At 41.5% G+C, this 21,192-nt stretch overlaps 1 protein-coding gene across 3 annotated transcripts in view; it reads right to left on the bottom strand.

Annotated features, from left to right (window-relative positions):
• LOC120312466 (NACHT, LRR and PYD domains-containing protein 12-like) overlaps nucleotides 1–21,192 on the bottom strand; it is a 65,636-nt gene that overhangs the window by 43,234 nt on the left and 1,210 nt on the right. Inside the window, exons 1-3 of one of the 3 annotated variants that reach the window (XM_039353225.1) lie at nucleotides 18,663–18,683; nucleotides 16,081–16,369; nucleotides 8,608–8,640 (exon numbers count right to left, since the gene is read on the bottom strand). In XM_039353225.1, the coding sequence (XP_039209159.1) occupies nucleotides 8,608–8,640; nucleotides 16,081–16,348 (301 nt within the window). In that variant the 5' untranslated portion in view covers nucleotides 16,349–16,369; nucleotides 18,663–18,683. Of the gene's footprint in view, nucleotides 1–8,607; nucleotides 8,641–16,080; nucleotides 16,370–18,657; nucleotides 18,684–21,192 lie in introns of those variants that run through there. The other 2 variants (XM_039353224.1, XM_039353222.1) reach the window with 2 other exon arrangements.

A 21,192-nucleotide genomic window follows, 5' to 3' on the forward strand; every position in this document is an offset into this window, starting at 1 on the left:
TGGAAAGAGCCTCATACTTTTTAAGATTTCAAATATAATGGAACATAAGGAAGAGTTCTCCTAGACTTGATAACAGAATTATTGGCAGATGCATTAGAAACTGGGAAACAGCAAGTGAAAGAGAATTAGACCAGATCTATCGAGTCAACTCAAACTATGCTAGAAGAAATAAAGTCCCCAGGGAAGTATATATTAGATTTCTTAAAAGATTACGAGAGACGAGATTTTGTGAAGAGTAAGTGATGAACCTTTGAAATACAAAGAAAAAAGAAATTGTAGTCCTCAAACAAATTCCTAGGAGAATAAGAGAATCCCGAAGAGAATACCAGTTTCTAACTAGGAAATTAATTAAAAAAGGAGTGAATTTCAGATGGCTGATTCCAGAAGGGATTTTAATCTACTGGGATACAAAAAGATATAGACTGGATATGCCACTTAAAGCAATGGAATTCTTCGACAACTATAGAGCATTTTTGGAAGGAGGTGACTCTGAATCTGGAACAAAGAGAGAAACAAAGAAACAGAAATGGCAGTAGAAGGAACAGTCAAACCAAGAGAGAAGGAAGAAATTAAAAACACATATACAGAAGAAGGAGCAAGACCAAGAGATCAGAGACAGATAAGATTGACTAGAAGATTAAGACCTAGATATAATTGAAAGAGATGGAGGAGAGTGGGATTTTGTCAATGAATATAAATGGACTAAATTCTCCTTCAAAAAGGAGAATAAACTTTACATGATTACAAAAATTAAAAATGGATATAATTTGTCTTCAAGAAACACATATTAAGAGACATTATAAGTTGTTAGAACAACCAAAAATTGGTTAATTTCACTTTGCATTAGCACTTCAAAAGAAAAGAGGTCTATACATTATACATTAAAGAAACGATGTACCTTAAACTAATGCATGCAGATGAAGAGGGGAGAATATTAATAGTGGAAATAATGATGGATCAAAACCAGATACTGATAGTAGCAATATATGCACCAAATAATAAACAAGAACAATTTTACCAAAAATTACATAAAAAATATTAGATTTAAACTATCAAAATATTTGTATAATAGGAGACTTTAATGCAATAACTGATGGAACTTTGGACTATAAAAGCACTAAACAAGGGAGAAAAGGAGAAAATATATTACCTAAAGTGTTTTTAAAAATGACAGGAGAGAAAAAAATCCAAAGAAATTACAATATATATTTTACTCAAATAGACATAAATCATGTTCTAGAACTGATATGATATGGACATCTTTGGAACTTAATACAATGATACAAGAAATTGAGATAGAATCTAACGTTTGGGCAGATCATAATCCAATAAAGATGACTTGGAGAGGAACTAAGAAAAAATTAAGACAGTCCTTGAATAAATCTATATTGAAAGAAAAAGAATTTCTACAACTAGATAAAATAAAATGGATTTTTTCTTCAAAATAAACAAGAAAGAAGAAACATTACCTCAAAATGTGTGGGATATGGTTAAAGCATATTTCAGAGGGTTGGTTATAACTTATATCACTAAAAAGAATAAAGAAAAGAAACAACAACAGTTAAAGTTGAAGGAAGAATTCAGAAAGTTAGAATCAGAATTATAAATAGATCCACAAAAGAGAATACTTAAGAAACAAATGGAGATAATAAAACATAAATTAAATCTAGCCGAGATGGAAATATTGGCTCAACAGATTAAAAGGGCTAAACAGAACTTTTTTGAAAATGCCAACAAGCCAGAGAGATGGTTAGCATATAGACTGAAAAAAGAAAAAGAGAAAAAATTGATAAACAAGCTGCAAGATCCAAAAGATGAATTACAGTTTCAAAATGATACAATTAAAAAATTATTAAAGATTATTATGAGATACTTTACAAGGCAGAGGAAATTCCAAAAGAAAAAATACAGCAGTATTTTAAAAAAGCAGACTTACCAAAAATTTCAGAAAATATTTGAAATGTATTAAATGGAAAAATATCTATGATGGAGATTATAGAGGCTATAAAAAGGCAAAAAAATGATAAGACTCCTGGTCCACATGGATTACCTGCAGAGTTTTATAAATCATTACAAGATGTATTAAGCCCGATCTTGAAAGAACTGTGTAATGAAATACTCCTGGAGGCTAAAATTACCAGATACATGGATGAAGCCAACATTATTTTAATATCTAAAGAAGACTCTGATTTAACGGAAATAAAAAACCAATATCATTATTAAATGAAGATTATAAAATTTTGACTTCAATAATAACAGAAATACTAAAGAAATTTTTGATCGAATTTGTACATACAGACCAAAATAGTTTTCTACCTAAAAGACAAATAAAAAATAATTTAAGAATGATTCTTGATGTGTTAGAGTACTGTGAAATTCATTCAGGGAAACAGATGGCTTTAATATTCCTTGATGCACAGAAAGCATTTGACAATGTAAACTGGCAATTCATGTTCCAGCAACTTGCAGAAATGGACTTTGGGGAAAACTTTATAAATGTAATTAAAACAATTTATTGTAAACAAACAACCAAAATAATTGTAAATGGAGATTTTACAGAAAACTTTAACATTAAAAAGGCACAAGACAGGGATGCCAACTATCTCCATTACTATTTATACTAACACTGGAAGTATTGAATAGAAACATTAGACAAGATATAGAAATTAAAGGACTGGAGATAAAAGATGAAAAATATAAACTACAAGCATTCGCAGATTATTTGGTTTTCATATTGAAAAATCCATTGGAAACAACTATTAAACTTATGGAGAAAATAGAAAAATTTGGAGAAGTGGCAGGATTGACAATAAACAGAGAAAAGACTAAAGTGCTAACAAAGAATCTAACAGAAAAACAAAAAAATCAACTAACAAAAAAACCAAATTTTCAAATAGTTAAAAAAGTTAAATATTTGGGAATTTATCTAACAGCAAGATGTGTAACAATAAAAGAAGATAACTATGTAAGACTGCTAAAACAAATAAAATTGGATTTGGAAAAGTGGAAAAACTTCCAACTTTCAATGTTGGGGAGAATAGCAACAGTGAAAATGAGCAACAGTGAAATCATTATTTCAAACAATTTCTGTAAGGCTGGGAAAAGCCTTTTTTTGATGAACTGAATACAACAATGTTGAAATTTATTTGGCAAGGAAAAAAAGCTAGAATCAAAGTAAAAATGGTACAAGAAGCAAAAGAAAGTGGAGGATTTGGACTGCCAGACTGGATATTATACTACCAAACAATTATTTTAACATGGCTTAAAGAATGAATAATGCCTAGAGACAAATGACTATTGTACCTAGAGAGGCATGACCTATAAATTGGTTGGCATACCTTTCTGTGGTATGAGAAGAATAAAATACATAGATACTTTCAGAACCATTTTATAAGAAATGCACTTCTTTCAGAAAAAATAAAAGCAAAAATTTACATCAAGATACCTGGATGGCTTTCAACAATGAAAGCTTTTGCTTACCCAAATTTAATTAAGTATGACAAAGTTGGGACCTATAAAGATATCTTGAACAATTAATGAAAATTGAAAGGCAGGCAAGATTTACAAGAACAAGGTATTGATCTAGCATGGTGGCCATATCTGCAAATTCAAACGAGATATGAAAAAGATGCTGAAACAGTGGGATTCAATAAAGAACAGACAGAGTTTGATCAGATACTGTTAAAAACAAATGAAAAGTTGATTAAGAAACTTTATAAATTTCTGTTAAACTTAAAGATGGAGGAAGAACAAGTAAAAGAAACAATGATAACATGGGCAAAGAATTTTGGATAGAATATAGAATTAGAAGACTGGCAAAAGTTATGGGAAAGAAATGTTAAATTAACTAAAGCAGTGGTATATAAAGAAAACATATAAAATGTTTTGCAGATGGCATATGAACCAGTGAGATTACCAAAAATGTTTAAAAATACTTCAAACAACTGTTGGAAATGCAAACAAAGACCAGGTACTGATTATCATATCTGGTAGACATGCCCTAAAGCAAAAAGATTTTGAGTTAAAATACATTTATGGTTGGAAAAAATGACTAAAAAACAAATAGACTTTAAACCAGACTTATTTTTGTTAGGAATAATAGGAGCAAATTATGAGAAAGATTGCATATATTTAATTCTACACGTACTAACTACAGCAAAAATTGTATTTGCACAACATTGGGAAAAATGAAAATTTACCAGCTGAAGAAGCACTAATTAAATTTTTTTTACAGTGTGCAAAAATGGATAGATTGACTTTAAAGAGAAAAGAGAAAGAAGACTGTGTATTTTAGAACATGGGATAATTTCTATCAATGGGTAGAAAAACGAGTTAGTGAGAAAGGAATGTGATATGTAACTTTGAATATATATTAGCAAGAAGACTATTGAGTGATTAATTAACATATTGTTTATGATAATTAACTTATCTATTATTGTTTGTTAAATACATGAACCCAGACATTATGCTGTTTGCTAAATATTGAGAATGTTATTTGGAAAAAACCCAACCCTAACCCCAACCCTAATCCTAACCCTAACACAAATCCCAACCCCAACCCCGACCCCACCTTATTCCTAATCCTATAAAAATTAATAAAATTTATTCCCCCCCCAAAAGATGGAAATCTTTAAACCCTATCCTTTCGGGATATGGTAAATACTCCCAAAATATAATAATTCCTAACACATTTGATATTAACTGTAGATCGTTTTTATTCAGAGAGAAAACTCACACTAACACACTAATAATGGATTTTCCACAATTTAAATACAGTATGTTTTTCTGTAAATTTATATGGGGTTCTTCAGTTCAAACTATCTAATTCAATATATCTTTTTCAAAGCACCTTTGAAAAAGATGAACTTGTTACTGAAAAATGAGGTTTGGATTTCTCAAATTCTGAATTATATCATGATGTATATATATTCTGATGATTCCACATTTGGAGCAACTTCATTTGGTATAATTTTTCCTTTTTATGGTATTTTGGAATATTCATAAGTGGCATTCTTGGTAGCACTGTTTTCAAAACATATTAGCCATAACCCCTATTACTATTATATCAAACTGAATATTGTGGTATATTATTTTTGAAAAAATGCATTTTGATCCCTTTTCTTAGGTTAAATTGATGCAATGAAATAATCCAGACTTTAAAATTAATTTTATAAAAACTGTGTTATCAGAAAGATTTTCTACTTTAGACAAGTTAAGAAATGATAAAGATGGAATTTTACTATTCCTTTCTTCGAGAATAAATAACTTTTTACTTCAGCATTCCACAGGAAATAATTATAGCTCCAGGTAGTCCTCATTTATCAACTGCCATTGGGACCAGCAACTCAGTTGCTAAGTGTTATAGTCCTAAATAGAAAAACCATGTGACTATTTCTGACTTACTACTGCAGTTCTCACTGTGGTCATTAGCAAATCACCACAGGTGTTTAAGCAAAATGTCATGTGACAATGATTTGCACTTTTCTCCCAGCTTCCCCCTTGACTACAAAGATCACAAATGGCAAACATATAATCATGGGATGCTGTGATTGTCAGAAATGCACATCAATTGCCACATAAATTTGGATAATTAACTTGGATGAAGCAGCATTTCAGTTAGAGCAGGGGTAGGCAACCCAAAACACTCAAAGAGCCACTTGGACCCGTTTCCCACCAAAAACAAAATACCGGGAGCCGCAAAACCCTTTTGATATCTAAAATGAAGATAACACTGCAAATACCCTTTTTTACCTTTATTATAGGTGTGTGTGTGTTTGTGTGTGTATATGTATATGTGTGTGTGTATGTGTGTGTGTGTGTGTGTGTGTGTGTATATATATAAACAAACCCAAAGCCACACCGATGACGAGGCACGACCACAAACCAGAAGCCAGACCACAGCTGCATCATTAGCCACTTTAAACCCCTCCAATCCATACATGAAGCAAACTGACACCCCCCATGAAGAGGAGACACAACCACGAACGAGAAGCCAAAAAATAGCAAGGCAGCCCAAAATCTTAAACCCCTCTGCAACTCAGACTAACCTGAGCACAACCAAACAGAACACTCCCCCAGCCAATCAGAGCACAGCCAAGCCCCTAACCATTCAGAACACACCTCCACCCAATCAGAACACAGCCAAGCTCCCACCCAATCAGTTCATACCCCCACTGGCAGTTAAAAGGAAGAAACAGCTAAGACCACACATTGCTGCTCAAAGCACGAAGCTGAAAACACCAGCCTGAAGATGACGAATGGGACTTCGTCGAAACGTCGCCAAGACACTTCCAATTTTACGCGGGAGAAAACCCGAACAACCAAAGACCTACATATATATATATATATATATATATTATATATATATATATATATATATATATATTGTTTTCTGAGGTTTTCGCGGGTATTTGTATGTAGGTCTTTGGTTGTTCAGGTCTTCTCCCGCGTAAAAATTGGAAGTGTCTTGGTGACGTTTCGACGAAGTCCCATTCGTCATCTTCAGGCTGGTGTTTTCAGCTTCGTGCTTCGAGCAGCAATGCTGAAGCACGAAGCTGAAAACACCAGCCTGAAGATGACGAATGGGACTTCGTCGAAACGTCGCCAAGACACTTCCAATTTTACGCGGGAGAAAACCCGAACAACCAAAGACCCACATACAAACACCCGCGAAAACCTCAGAAAACATATATATATATATATATATATATATATATATATATACACATACATACATACACACACACACACAGGTAAAAAAGGATATATGCAGTGTTATCTTCATTTAAGATGTCAAAAAGGTCTCTCTCTCTGTCTCTCTCTCTCTCTACCTCCCTCTCTCTATCTGCCCTTGGTCTGCCAGTCCTCTTCTCCCACTCTCTTTCTCTCTCTCTCTTTCCTCTCTCTCTCTCTCTCTCTCTCTCTCTCTCTCTCTCTCTCTCTCTCTCTCTCTCTCTCCCCCTCTCTCCCTCTCTCCGATCTTCTGCTCACTTGGCAAGCTGGCTTCAAGCTGTTCTCCAACAAGCTCAAGGCCATACTTGGCTCTTTTATGACTCATGGACTTCAACTCCCAGAATTCCTGAGCCAGCATAGCTGGGCTAGCTAGCTCTCTCCTGCCCTTCCTGCTTCCTGCTGAGACACAGCAAAGGGAGGAGCCTTGCCCAAAAAGCTTTTCAGCTCGTCAGAGAACACTGTGAGTGCACTCTCTTTTACACACACACACACACACAGAGAGAGAGAGAGAGAGAGAGAGAGAGAGAGAGAGAAGCAGGGAAGCGCAATTGCCTCTCTCTGTCTCTGTCTCTCTCTGCAAATGGCAGAGGAGGCTGGGAGCCACAGGGGAAGGCTCAAAGAGCCGCATGCGGCTCCGGAGCCGCAGGTTGCCGACCTGTGAGCTAGAGGGAGACATAAATCATTAGAAGTGATCATCAAATGTTATGTAATTTAAAATACCCGTTACTCTTTATTAGTAAAGAGTATTGGTTTTCAATAAATCACTTTGATAGGCACATTTAAAAAGTGAATGGAATAAATCAGTGGAGATCTACCTAATATGACAATAGAAGATTGTTTTAACAACAAATTTATATTAAAATGTTTAATATAGATTATAAGTTCTTCAACAAAATAATATTTTGGATTTGTAGATCCCTATTATTATACTATACTATATTATACTATATTATACTATATTATACTATATACTATATACTATATACTATACTATACTATACTATACTATACTATACTATACTATACTATACTACACATTACATTACATTACATTATTACACAGAAAAAGAATCAATAAGTATTGCCATTTTGAGATGTAATGAGAATGAAGTATCATTTAAACATAAACTTTTGCAATGTCTCAAAATTATTAAATTCTGTGGGAAGGTTATTATATGTATCAGTTGTATTTGGGTTTTAACTTTTTGTGATGGCTATATTCTTTTGAACTATTACATGAAAAGTGATGGGTGGGCAACACAAATGGATTCTCTGTGCCATTCTTGGCATTAGATTTTTTTGCATAAGATTGCAAAGAAACACATATGGCCTCAATCAGCCAATGGACAGAAGACTTTTTGTTACAAATTCTGAACATGTTGTGTGAACAGAGACTATAACAATTATAAAATAATACTAGATAATCTGTACCCGGTTGGGTCATGTTTTAGAAATATTTCCTTATCTAAGGAGAGAAACAGAATGACACGGGAGGGCAAAATAGCAGTGAGAGCGGGAGTGAATTCAAATTTCCTGTTGACTTCCCCACTGAGTTTCCTTGTGGGAGAATGGCAGGGAACAATGGAAATCCATCCATCCTTCCTTCCTTCCTTCCTTCCTTCCTTCCTTCCTTCCTTCCTTCCTTCCTTCCTTCCTTCCTTCCTTCCCTCCCTCCCTCCCTCCCTCCCTCCCTTTGTCCCTTGCTTTCTTCATGGTCAGCACTGCAAAACCACCCTGCAGCTTTCCCCATCAGGATTTTTAGGGTAATTAACATTCACAGTAGTTTGAATAGATAGGGAGGCAAAGGAAAGGACCTGATCATGCTGAATTCGGTTTAAATATAATTTGGAGAACCTTTGAATGTTTCTGCCTTACCTGATATAAGTTGGTGAGCATCAACATCTGCAACTAAAGATGGACTAGAATTAGTAAAATAAACATTATAATAATGGTTAAATCATAGAGCATTTTTAAAATACATGACTGTATGACTTCTATGAATGTGTACATTTATAATGTATATTAGATTTCTTATCTAATAATTCCTATGCATTTCTACATATTTTCCTCTTTCCCCTTTTTCTTTTGCGAGCAGACTTGAATGCCCACAGAGATAAAAATTACCAGACATAGTTAAGGGTGGGTGTCCTTACCCTCTCTCACAGCTCTGGGTTGCAGAACTTGCAGAAGGCAAACTGCCATTAAACTATTTTTTCCACTCCTAAGATACTAAGCCATTCCAAAAGCATATTAAAAACAAAAGTATCAAGCTATCCAGAGATCAATTATGGCTAGGATAAATAAAATACCCATGTCCTGGGGCCATCCATAAATGCAAACAATACCATCTCAGTGCTATATCTCAACCTGAAACACAAGTTGAAAGGACCTAGATAATTGTTTCCCCCAGTGCTCTTCAAACGATCTGTCACTTCATTCAATCAAGAACCACATTCCATCTGTTCGACTCAGCTACATGTGGTCTCCTGGGAGGCCTTTACTAACCAGGAAGGAGGACAGGATTCAACCCCCCCAAGGAGCCCAGCCACTTTTTCAAGGCTGACTGGATCAAAGGACAAGATGGCTTCTGCAATGTGCAGTGGGTGACTGACAGTGTGAGAAAATTTGGTGAGGAATCCATATGAATCTGAGCTGAAGACTTTGAGTGAAGCAGAGAAACAGCATATTGCAGAGTTTGAAATGAGGTTACCAATAAGAAACCATCAAAAATTTTCTTCTTTTTATATAGCAAAGCTTCCCTCATCAGGAAAGAGAAAATTATTTTGCCTCAACTGCCTCCTATTAAATTAGAGTTGAGCCATCTCCTCACCTTTGAGTTCCCCTTCTTCTAAAAAGCACCGAGGGCTCTCTGGCTATGTCATCAGGGTTCCCTAATTCCTTCTGCAGTAGCCCACCCTTCACCTCTATATTTCTATCCCAGTTTCTTTTCAACACACGGATGGTGGGGGAAGAAATCTTTGCCCTCCCAGGGGTGAGGCCTTTGAGCAGTTAGGTGGGTGTTTCCCAATGTTATAACCCTCCACAATTTATTTTTCAAGTATGTCTTTACCAAATCCCACATTTTGGATAACATTTCAAATCCACTTTTCATTCTTTTATTCTCTAGCCTAAGTAGTTTGATGAAATTGCAGTCCCCTAGATCGTTGTCCATGAGGTCACGATGGGTCGGACAAGACTTTGCAATTAACAACAAAAAGATCTTTGGACAGCTCTTCAAGGGATGGGTGGTGTTATGTCCCGAGCCTTGCAAACAGGCTCGGGGCGTTTGCAGGCAGTCCCGGGCAGGTGCAAGCTGCCCGGGACCAGACAGGCTGTCGCCAGCGCCTGTGCGCATGCGCGGGTGCTGGTGCGGGAAAAGTAACACATTGACCCGGGAATCGCCTATATAAGAGGTTGGGAGCTTTGGGGCGTTGCTGAAGCCTTCACCTGTAAGCTGAACACAGAATAAATGAAAACCTGAGAACTACAACTGCTTCTCGTGTCTGCTTTTCGCCAAGGACTCAACACTGGCGACGAAGGTGGGATGCCTTACATCACCTGGAAAGGAAGAGGTGTAAGCTTACCCAAGTGAGTCCTGAGCAGCGGAACAGCGTTGACTCGGCAGCTACCCGCCAATCCAGTGCGCATTCGGGGGTAGGCTGGCTGATAGACCCGTCTCCTGAAAATGGCAAAAGTTGGAAGGCTTTCGGAATTCGACGTCTCACATCCAGAGCGTGGGAGTCCTACGTAGCCAGGGTGGAAAATTACCTCAAGGTAAACCAAGTGAGGGAAGATAGCTTGAAGGCTGCCACCCTGCTTTGTGTCTGCGGTCAAGACGCCTTCGAAATCGCAGAGAACCTTGCAGCACCTGTCCCATTAGAGTCTGTCAGCTACGCAGATCTAAAGAAGCTATTGAAGGAGCACTTCCAGCCCAAGATGTCCGTCATCGCATGGCGCTACACCTTCGAGCAGAGGGATCAACGATCCAGAGAGTCGGCCAAAGAATACATCGCCGCATTGAGGAAGGCTGCCAAGCACTGCGAGTTCAAGGACCTCGAAGAACGACTGAGGGACCGATTCGTGTGCGGCTTAAGGTATCGAGATCTACAACAGAGGCTTTTCGCCAAAGAAGACTTGTCCTTCCAAGATGCCTTAAGAGAGGTCACCGCAGAAGAAGCAGCAAGCGGCGCCATTAAAAACATGCGGCCAATCAGGAACAGTCCAGATGCTGCATCCGTGCACCAAGAGGACGTCCAAGGGAACTCCGAGGAGGATCCGGACGAGGAAGTCGACCGTCTCCACCCCACGAAGGAAGGGAATCAGAAAGGAAGCTCTGCAGCTCCCCTCAAGTGCATCGGCTGTGGAGGTCGCCACAGGAGAACCGACTGCAAGTTCCGCTCTGCTATCTGCCGGGCGTGCGGGAAACAAGGACATATTGCAGCTGTGTGTCTGGGCCGACGAAAGGTACAACCTCAGGAAGAACTGCGCCTGAAAGGTACCAGGGTTCCCAGCCAGAATAGGGTAGGTTTTTGCGCTTCGCGAAGAAGCATCTTCAGGACAGGCACACACAAGCCCATCAAGAAAAAGCTGTCACTCAAGGTGAAGCTACAAGGGGTTCCATTAACTATGGAACTAGACATGGGGTCTGCCCTTTCAATCATATCCTTACATACATTTAGGAAGATTTGTTCCGGCAGTGGAACTCAGGCTAAATTAAGGCCTTCTGACATTGTGTTAACAGACTTTCAAAATTCGAGAGTGTGTGTTAAGGGGGAGGCCACCCTTAACGTACAGTATAAGAATTTTGAAGGTCCACTAGACCTATTAGTAGTAGGGGGTGAACGAACGAGTCTCATAGGACTCGATTGGTTTGAAGCCTTGGGGATACACGTCACGGGGCTCAACAGCTTACAAACACTCAACCTACTGGGAGTCTGCAAAGAATTTGCAGATGTCTTCAGCCCCCAGCTGGGCACATTCAAGGGACCCCCTGTGTCCTTAAAACTAGACCCCACTGTCACTCCCATTAGAATTAAAGCAAGAAGGGTCCCTTTTGCTTTAAAAAGTAAGATTGACACTGAACTAGACAAACTAATCCAACAGGGAATCCTAGAACCTGTTGATTCCAGCCCTTGGGAGACCCCCATTGTCACGCCTCTAAAGGCAAATGGGGACATTCACATTTGTGCTGACTACAAATGCACTCTTAATAAGGCATTGCAGCAACATGCCTATCCTGTTCCTGTGGTCAGTCATATTCTGGCCTCCCTCAAGGGGGGGCGCGTTTTTGCAAAGCTTGACCTAGCTCAAGCGTATCAACAGCTGCCTGTTGATGATGCTGCTGCTATAGCTCAGACTATTGTGACCCACAGGGGAGCCTTTAAGGTAAAAAGGCTACAGTTTGGAGTGAATGTCGCTCCTGGGATTTTCCAAAGCGTAATGGAAAACACACTACGGGGCATACCGGGGGTTTGCCCCTACTTTGATGATGTCTTAATTGCAGGAGACTCCACACACATTCTAGCTGAAAGGCTAAGGGCTGTTCTGTTAAGGTTCAGGAAAACAGGCCTCAAGCTCAAAAAAGACAAATGCAAAATTGGGGTGCCTTCTACTGAATTTCTGGGATTCAAAATTGATGCTGCTGGGATTCACCCTGCTGAATCCAAACTAACTGCCATTTTAGAAGCACCTAGGCCAAAGTCTAAGGCCGAACTTCAGGCCTTTCTGGGCCTCCTGAATTTCTACAATTCCTTTCTTCCACATAAAGCTAGTGTAGCTGAGCCTCTTCACAGGCTATTAGACAAACAAGCAGTGTGGCAGTGGTCACAAACACATGAGGCTAGTTTCAATGAGGTCAAGGCCTTACTCACTTCTAACAGTGTACTTGCACACTTCAATGAGTCCCTTCCTGTGTGCATCGCTTGTGATGCTTCCCCTTACGGGGTAGGAGCTGTCCTGAGCCACCTCAGGTCTGATGGAACTCAGGTTCCTGTTGCATATTACTCCAGAACACTGTCTTCTGCTGAGCGCAACTACGCTCAGATAGACAGGGAGGCTCTGGCTGTCGTTGCTGGAATTAAAAAATTCCATGATTTCTTGTATGGCAGGCATTTCACGGTCTTCACTGACCATAAGCCTCTGCTGGGACTGTTTACCACACGTAAACAAACTCCCCAAATCATTTCCCCTAGAATGCTTAGGTGGTCTATTTTTCTGTCTGCATATGATTTTTCCTTACTCCACAAGCCTGGGAAAGAAATGGGCCATGCTGATGGCCTCAGTAGATTGCCCCTGCCAGTAGTAGAAGCTGACCCTGCGCCAGCTGTCAACATTCTATCCATCCAAGCCTTGCCCGAGTCCCCTCTGAATGCCAGGGATGTCGCCGCTGAAACAGGCACAGATCACACACTTTCACGTGTCCTTTCTTGGGTTTTGTCTGGATGGCCTGAGCACTGCCCTAATCCTGAGTTTCAGAGTTTCTGGTCCAAAAGGAACGAGTTGTCCACTTCTCAGGGTTGTCTGCTTTGGGGAAACAGAGTTGTCATTCCCACCTCAATGAGGACTAGGATCTTAGAGTCCCTCCACGAGGGTCATCCTGGCATTGTTCGCATGAAGGCCCTTGCGCGCAGCCACTTGTGGTGGCCTGGTTTAGATAAGGACATTGAGGCTAAGGTGCATGCATGCCACCTGTGCCAGCGCTCTCGCCCAGAGATGCCCCAAGCTCCTGTGCATAGATGGGAGGATACACAGTCCCCATGGTCTAGGGTGCACATTGACTACGCTGGGCCCTTTCAGGGCCAGTTCTTCTTGGTCCTCGTTGACAGTCATTCAAAATGGCTTGAGGTTGTACCTGTCTCATCCACCACCACTGCAAAGACTATTCAGGTACTGAGGGGGATTTTTGCTGCACACGGGCTCCCAGATGTCATCGTGTCTGACAACGGCCCTCAGTTTACTTCCTCCGAATTCCAAGCTTTCTTACAGGCTAACATGATTCGTCATGCCACGTCTGCACCCTTCCACCCGTCCACCAACGGTATGGCTGAACGCATGGTCCGCATCACAAAGGACGCCTTGAAAAGACTCACCTATGGGGACTGGCATCACAGGTTGGCTGACTTTCTCCTTTCTTACCGCACCACACCGTCCACTTCTACAGGGAGAAGCCCAGCTGAACTTCGCTGGGGGTGCAAACTTACTACGAAGCTTGACCGGTTGCATCCGGACAGACTGCCTTCACCTACCTCACATCCTAGGGCACCTAGACAACTACTTGTGGGTGCCCCGGTTTAGACTCGCAATTACGGGCCTGGTCATACATGGGTCCCCGCTTCTATTTCCAGGGTCACAGGTCCTCTATCCTACGAGGTAGCCCTGGACAACGGTCGTGTCCTGCGTCGGCACATCGACCAACTCCGCCCTAGGCGGGATCTTTCAGATGAGACTCCTGGGTCTTTGCCAGGGGGGGGGAGGGGGACCCTTTAGAGCAAAGGGAGGGGCATGAGCTGCTGCCCACCTCCAACGATGGAGCCACAAATGGCCCATTCCAGGATTCCGCGAGTGCCCCAAACAGGAATTCTAAGAGCCTATCCAACTACCAGGCATCCACGCCTACTCCAGCCAGGGAGTCACCCCAGGGGTAGAATCACTATTCACCTGCACAGCACAGTACTCCAGTCAGGGAGGATACCCGGGAGCATCCCAATAAATCATACCCCGCAAGAGAGCTGGCACATAATCCCCAGAGTCGGCCTGACCTTACCCCAAGTCCTACAGGGGGTCAAACATAGAGGGAGGTGGTCGAGGAACCAAGTCCCGACCGCAACACCTCTAGCCCAAATCAGGGAGTAACTGAGTTTTGGGAAGGTACAGAAACCCACACGAGCCCGGATACAGAACGGGGTTTAAGGAATGGACAGCCTCCTGACAGGTCTTGGACGGACCTAGGAGGTTCTACAGAGACGCCCAGCAGTGGCTATCACTTCAAGGGGCCCGAGGGCCTACAGCTAGGCAGGTCAACCAGGTCACAAAGTGACAGAAGCCCTGGCCTGACGAGCCCGGTGGGCGAGCGAGCAGGCCAGGCATTGGGGCACAGTCCTTGGAAGGCACCAAGGCATGATAAGGAGAACAGGCTCACGTCTCCCCTCAGTCAGGGAACACCTGTCAGAAACCCAGAGCTGAGAAGGTCACAGAGAGCAAGGAAATCTCCTAAATACTTAGAGGATTACATAACATTGCTGGCCAAACAAAAGCCAGTAAACAGTAGGAGCACTGGGGAGTAGAACATTGCATCAAAAAAATAATTGTATGTTGGTAGTAGTCTTAGCCCGGGGGAAAGGGGTGTTATGTCCCGAGCCTTGCAAACGGGCTCGGGGCATTTGCAGGCAGTCCCGGGCAGGTGCAAGCTGCCCGGGACCAGACAGGCTGTCGCCAGCGCCTGTGCGCATGCGCGGGTGCTGGTGCGGGAAAAGTAACACATTGACCCGGGAATCGCCTATATAAGAGGCTGGGAGCTTTTGGGCGTTGCTGAAGCCTTCACCTGTAAGCTGAACACAGAATAAATGAAAACCTGAGAACTACAACTGCTTCTCGTGTCTGCTTTTCGCCAAGGACTCAACAGGTGGGTTGTGCCCTTCTTCAAGAAGGCTGCTGTTGCTACAGAGACCCGTCTCATGCCATCCAGCAGGACACCAGGCAAACTAATGCGGCCCTACAGGTGGCAACAAGGCATGAATGGGATTTGCTCTTGGGATTAGGACTAGTTCTGGGAAGCTTCTTGGCTCCCTAATTTGGCATCCCCATTGTAGAAATGTACTCAGGGTGTTTTAGATGTTTGGGGATTGTCCTATATATCTCATTTCCTTTCCACTTGGGGCTCCTGCAAGAGAATGTTGCTTTTTTGTTCTCTGGTTCCATGCCCTGCTCTCTTCCCTAGTAGCGACAATAGCATCACCACCTGTGAGATACCGTAATACTGGATCATGTCAGGAAGCACACTAGTAAAAGCATGGACTAAAACTCTGCTTTTAAGGATCTCCTGAAATTTAGATCAATGGAATAACTTGTTTGGCTTGAACTTGCCATATCATTTATTTGACAGTGATAGGAAAATGTCAAGTTGAGTGACAGAACAGATGTTTTCCTTAAATTTGATTCCAGGCTCAATACATGGGATCCCAGACTAGAAAGAAAGCCCCACTCTGAAATCCCGGGGAGTCACTGCCAATCCTAGTCAACAACAACAAATATGAACAAGATTCAGTGGGAAACAAAAGACATCATTATTTATTTCCAGGTGATCTTACTGGAGACAATTTGTAATCCAGTAAATACATTGGATTTTCTTACCTTGTAGAGCTTCTTCAAGATTTCTAGCAACATTATTTATATTACTTTGTTGAAGGACTATGATGCACACATCTACAGCATCTTCTTTATAATACTGAATCAGGAGATCTACAACTTCTAGTCGCGTAGCTTTCTCCAATGAACTAATAGGAATGTTTTCCTTTCCATTGTGGTTAATACATTTTAGCGTCCATTTAAAGTCTTCAAACGGATTTTCTTCAAGAGCATTCAATGCTTTGCGAAGATGACTGCGCACAGTGTTGTTCATTTCAATTATGATGGATTATATCTAAAATTAGAATTAAACAATTAAACTAACTTTTTATGGAAATGAAGTTTGATGGCAACAATATTTTCTATTTTGAAATTAAACCAGATAACTCATTTACAAAGGTATTATATTACCCATTCCGTAGCAGGGTGTTTATTTATTATTTATATTAAACCAGTTTAATAAAGTTACTTTTTCCTCATATACAGCCCTTTCTAATCAATAATCATAAGTTCATTTTTATCCATTTTGAGCAAACAATCTGTAAGGGATTTTCCATCTTTTATACAGTGATTGTTGTACCCTCCCTAATCAAACTACTCCATGTAGGCATTTCTGTAAATTCTACCATCTTCACAATCTACTCCTCTTTTGTGGGTATTCCTATATTTTCCCATCTTGGTACATCTAATAGCCTCCCTCAGTGACCATATATAAAATCAATCATCCATGAGTTTTTAAAATTATCTATCCGTAAGTTCTAGTAAGAAAAATTCTGGTTTCACCTGAATATTTTTTTTAATTCTCTGCTTAATCATACATATTGGCATCCAATAATTTTTTTGTTATTTCACTAGTCTGCCATGCATGATAAAATATTCCTTTATGGTTTACACATTTCCAACCGTACTTAGAAGTACTTTTATACAGATAAAAGTCTTACAATAGATCATTTTTACAGGGATCAATTTTTGACCATAAGGCAATCAACTGAAGTTGCCGTAGACTTTGTCACTTAGAGATATATTGGGAGGACAATACTGTCAAAATAAGAAACACCAGCCAATGTGTACACCTGGAAGGAAAACAGCCCTGTATTTGAAATGGTTGTCCTGAGCCAAAAGAAATAACAAACAGAACTATAAGAAACACAGACAAAAAATCCTCTGCAAAACTCCTGCTTCTTCCTTCCCTGGGGACAGATCAATTGACCGCCATCTGTAAATTATGCTAGCCATCTCTTTTACTAAAATGCAATAGCCACATTCTCCTCCCTTCTTCAAGCAGCTACAGCTAAAAAGAAAGAGAGTAAACAAGCTAGGATGGAGAGGAGGAAGAACCATAGCAAGGCAAACTTCATGAAGATGAAGCATGGAAGAAGGTAAAAAGAGAGAGAGAGAAAAGAAGAGTGAGAAGCAATCATTAATTATACACTGAGAAACAAATCTTAAGCAGTGCCTCTCCAACTATAACTCATCTTCAAACCAATCTTTTAAGGCATCCATGGTTTATAACAGCAGCCTCTGCGGCTCTGGGAACCTCCAGCCCAATCCCTCCTTTTCCACATCTTCTCTCCTCTCAGAAAAGGAAGTGCAGTACAGGATCTCCTTCACAACATTTACTGGGAAAACCTTACCTTCCTGCTCTGTATCTGTATAATCAGCTTATGATGGCCAAGAGCTGTGGTTTGTTGACCCAGTGCAAAGGCCAATCAATTACACAGAGTTCAGGAAAGTGGAAATTTGTCACATATTTCTGCTCAGAAGCAAAGGGCTTCTCCATTAGCAAACAGAGGAGCTCAGAGGAACCACAATAAGACTGGCATTGTATTTCTTACACTTCAGAATACAGGAAATTAACAACAGCACTACAATGATTTGTTACAAACTTATCGTTAAAATAGCATGTGTACAAGTACAGGAAATTAAGTCAAATCCTTGACTTATGGCCACAACTGAGGCCAAAATTTCTGTTGCTAAGTGAGACACTTGCTAAGTGAATTTTGCCCCATTTTACAGTCATTCTTGCTACAGTTGTTATGTGAATTATTGCAGATGTTAAGTTAGTAACAGGATTGTAAGGTGAATTTGGCTTCCCCATCTATTCTGCTTGTCAGAAGTTTGCAAAAGTTGATCATGGAACCAAGGAACACTACAACAACTATCATAAATATGAGCATCTGAATTTTGGTCACATGATGCTGAAATGGTCATGAATGTGAAAAACTGTCATAAGTCATTTTTTAATGCTGTTGTAACTTCAAACGGTCACTAAACAAACTGTTGTAAGTCAGGACTACCTATAGTGCTATTCATCTTGGAATAACACTTGTACAAGGAGTGTTCTTATCATAACTTACACCATCCCTGCTTGCCCCTCAACTCAAGCTGCAACAAGCTTCTAGTTACTGTTCTAACCCGCATCCTGCAGAGCTAAATATAATTTCTTGCTTTTCTTTAGCAAAGCATTTGGCAATGTTAGAGAATTCACCAATTTCTCTATTGGTGAAAAATAAATCAGAAGCTCTCACAGTTGACTGCATTTAGCTGATTCAAATAACTTTATATTTATATAAAAATATTTACAATACCATTCTTCTTTACAGCAACATAGCTTAATGAAGATTTCTTACAGAGACAGACCAGAGACAAAACCTGAGACTGGAAATCCAGCTCCTAACTCAATACTCTTTTGCACAGACTCAGTAGTACTTTCTTCACATTGGCTGACTGAGTTACCACATGACTCTTCCTGTTCATGAATATTCCAACAGCAGTTTCCTGTTTTACGCTTCTGTGCAAACAGGATAAACTGAAGCAAGAGGATTGTAAAAAGAAAAAAAGAGGCTTCTGTAAAATAGGTACTTTTAAGGATGAAGTTTGGAAAGGTGAAATTTGGGGTCCCAGGTTTTCAATCTCTTCTGCTGAAGCACATGATTAAATATTAAATAAAGACAGCTTGAGAAGTTGGGCTCTACTTGGCATTTCAGAACACAGAAGGTTTTGCCAACATGAAATCATAGGAATTGGCTTAATTAAAATCCTTGCCAGCAACAATACTGTAGAAGTTCTCAAGCAGGATTGAGAACGGGCCTCTGAAGTTATTTCACTCTGGCATTAAGTACTCCTGTACAAGGAGCTAGACCAGCAGTTCTCAATCTGTGGGTCGCGACCCTTTTGGGGGTCGCACAAGCCTTTCACAGGGGTCACCTAAGACCATCGGACAACACATATTTCCGATGGTCTGAGGCAGGGCTTGTCAACTGCCTTCTCTCCCTCCCCCCCTCCGCTCTACCTCACTTGTTTGTGGAAAATACAGTTCAGCAGTCTGCATGAACTCTACCAAATGTGCCCTGCAGGGGGCGCATGAAGAGCACAGGCGCAGAGCAAGGCCCCGCCCTCCCCAGAGACTCATTGTGCAGCAACCGGATTGACTTCTTCTCGTGCACGCAGATCAGCCAAGGGGAGGCTGTTGCAGCACCCAACTCCTGCGCCCGTCAGCTGGCAACCCCCGAACTTGCGCCAGCTGATGCAAGAGGGAGGGAAGGAGGAAGGGACTCTTCCTCCTCTCCTAAGCTTCAAAGCAGGATCGGCTTCCCAAGGGTGCCACAATCCTCACGAAAGCGGGGGAGGGGGGAGAAGCAAAGGGGGCGAGAAAGCTTGCGGCGGGCTCAAAGCAGCACCTGCCAGCGTTGGTGATGAGAAATTCCCCACAAACCCAGGGAAGGGGTGGAGAAAAGGAGCCCCCTTTGGGAGGAAACAGCCACCTTCTTCTCCTTGGCTTTGCACTCTTCTGTTTCTCGGCAGCTGGGCTGGCAAGCCTCTCCAGACTGGAATTTCCTTTCCTTCCCTCCCTCTTGGTCTCTTCTTCCTTCCCTCCCTCTCCCATTGTCCCTTCCTTCCTTCCTTCCTTCCTTCCTTCCTTCCTTTCCTTCGCCTCCCTCTTTGTCCCTCCTTCCCTCTCTCTTCCCCTTGTCCCTTCCTTCCTTCCTTTCACCTCCCTCTTTGTCCCTCCTTCCCTCCCTCTCCCCCTTGTCCCTTCCTTCCTTCCTTCCTTCCTTCCTTCCTTCCTTCCTTCCTTCCTTCCTTCCTTCCTTCCTTCCCTCTTGTCCAGGATCGGGCGAGCCTCTACAGCTGATCCGCGCTTCTGCAGCTGTAGCTGCTCTCCTTGGCTCCTGCCCAGCAAACTTGCTCACTAGAAAACATGCACTTGCTAATTTAGCAGAAGGCATGAATCACCTGGCGCTGATCCTGGAGCTTCTGCTAACTTAGCAAGCTGCATGCCTTTCGGCGAAGCTGAGCAAGTGAGCTGGGCGAGCTCTCCTCTGTCTCTGGCTGTGCACAGGCAGGTTTGCCGTCAGTAAAGCCCCAGCCACGCTGGTAGCCTATCCCCCTCCCCTTGTCCCATCCTGGGCACGGAGGGGGGGAGGAAGGAAGGGAGGAAGAGGGACGGAAGTAAGGAACAATGAGAGAGGGAAGGAAGGGAGGAACAATGGAAGGAGGAAGGAACAAAGAGGGAAAGAAGGGAAGAAGGAAGGAAGGGAGGAAGGAAGGAAGGAAGGAAGGAAGGAAGGAAGGGACAGAGGGAGAGAGGGAGGGAAGGAGGAAGAGACTAGGGAGGGAAAGGAAAGGAAGGAAAGAAGAAAGGAAGGGACAATGGGAGAAGGTGGGAAGGAGGAAGAGACTAAGAAGGAGGTGAAGGAAATGAAGGAAAGAAGGAAGGAAGGGACAATGGGAGAAGGTGGGAAGGAGGAAGAGACTAAGAAGGACATGAAGGAAAGGAAGGAAAGAAGGAAGGAAGGAAAGGACAATGGGAGAGAGGGAGGGAAGGAGGAAGAGACTAAGCAGGAGGTGAAGGAAATGAAGGAAAGAAGGAAGGGACAATGGGAGAAGGTGGGAAGGAGAAAGAGACTAAGAAGGAAGTGAAGGAAAGGAAGGAAAGAAGGAAGGGACAATGGGAGAGAGGGAGGGAAGGAAGAAGAGACTAAGAAGGAGGTGAAGGAAAGGAAGGTAAGAAGGAAGGAAGGGACAATGGGAGAGAGGGAGGGGAGGAGGAAGAGACTAAGGGAGGGGAATGAAAGGAAGGAAGGAAGGAAGAAAGAAAGGAAGGGACAATGGGAG

The sequence above is a fragment of the Crotalus tigris genome, unplaced genomic scaffold (assembly GCF_016545835.1).
Source record: "Crotalus tigris isolate CLP2741 ecotype Arizona unplaced genomic scaffold, ASM1654583v1 scf7180000018504.2861643, whole genome shotgun sequence".
In the NCBI taxonomy this organism is placed as follows: Eukaryota; Metazoa; Chordata; class Lepidosauria; order Squamata; family Viperidae; genus Crotalus; species Crotalus tigris.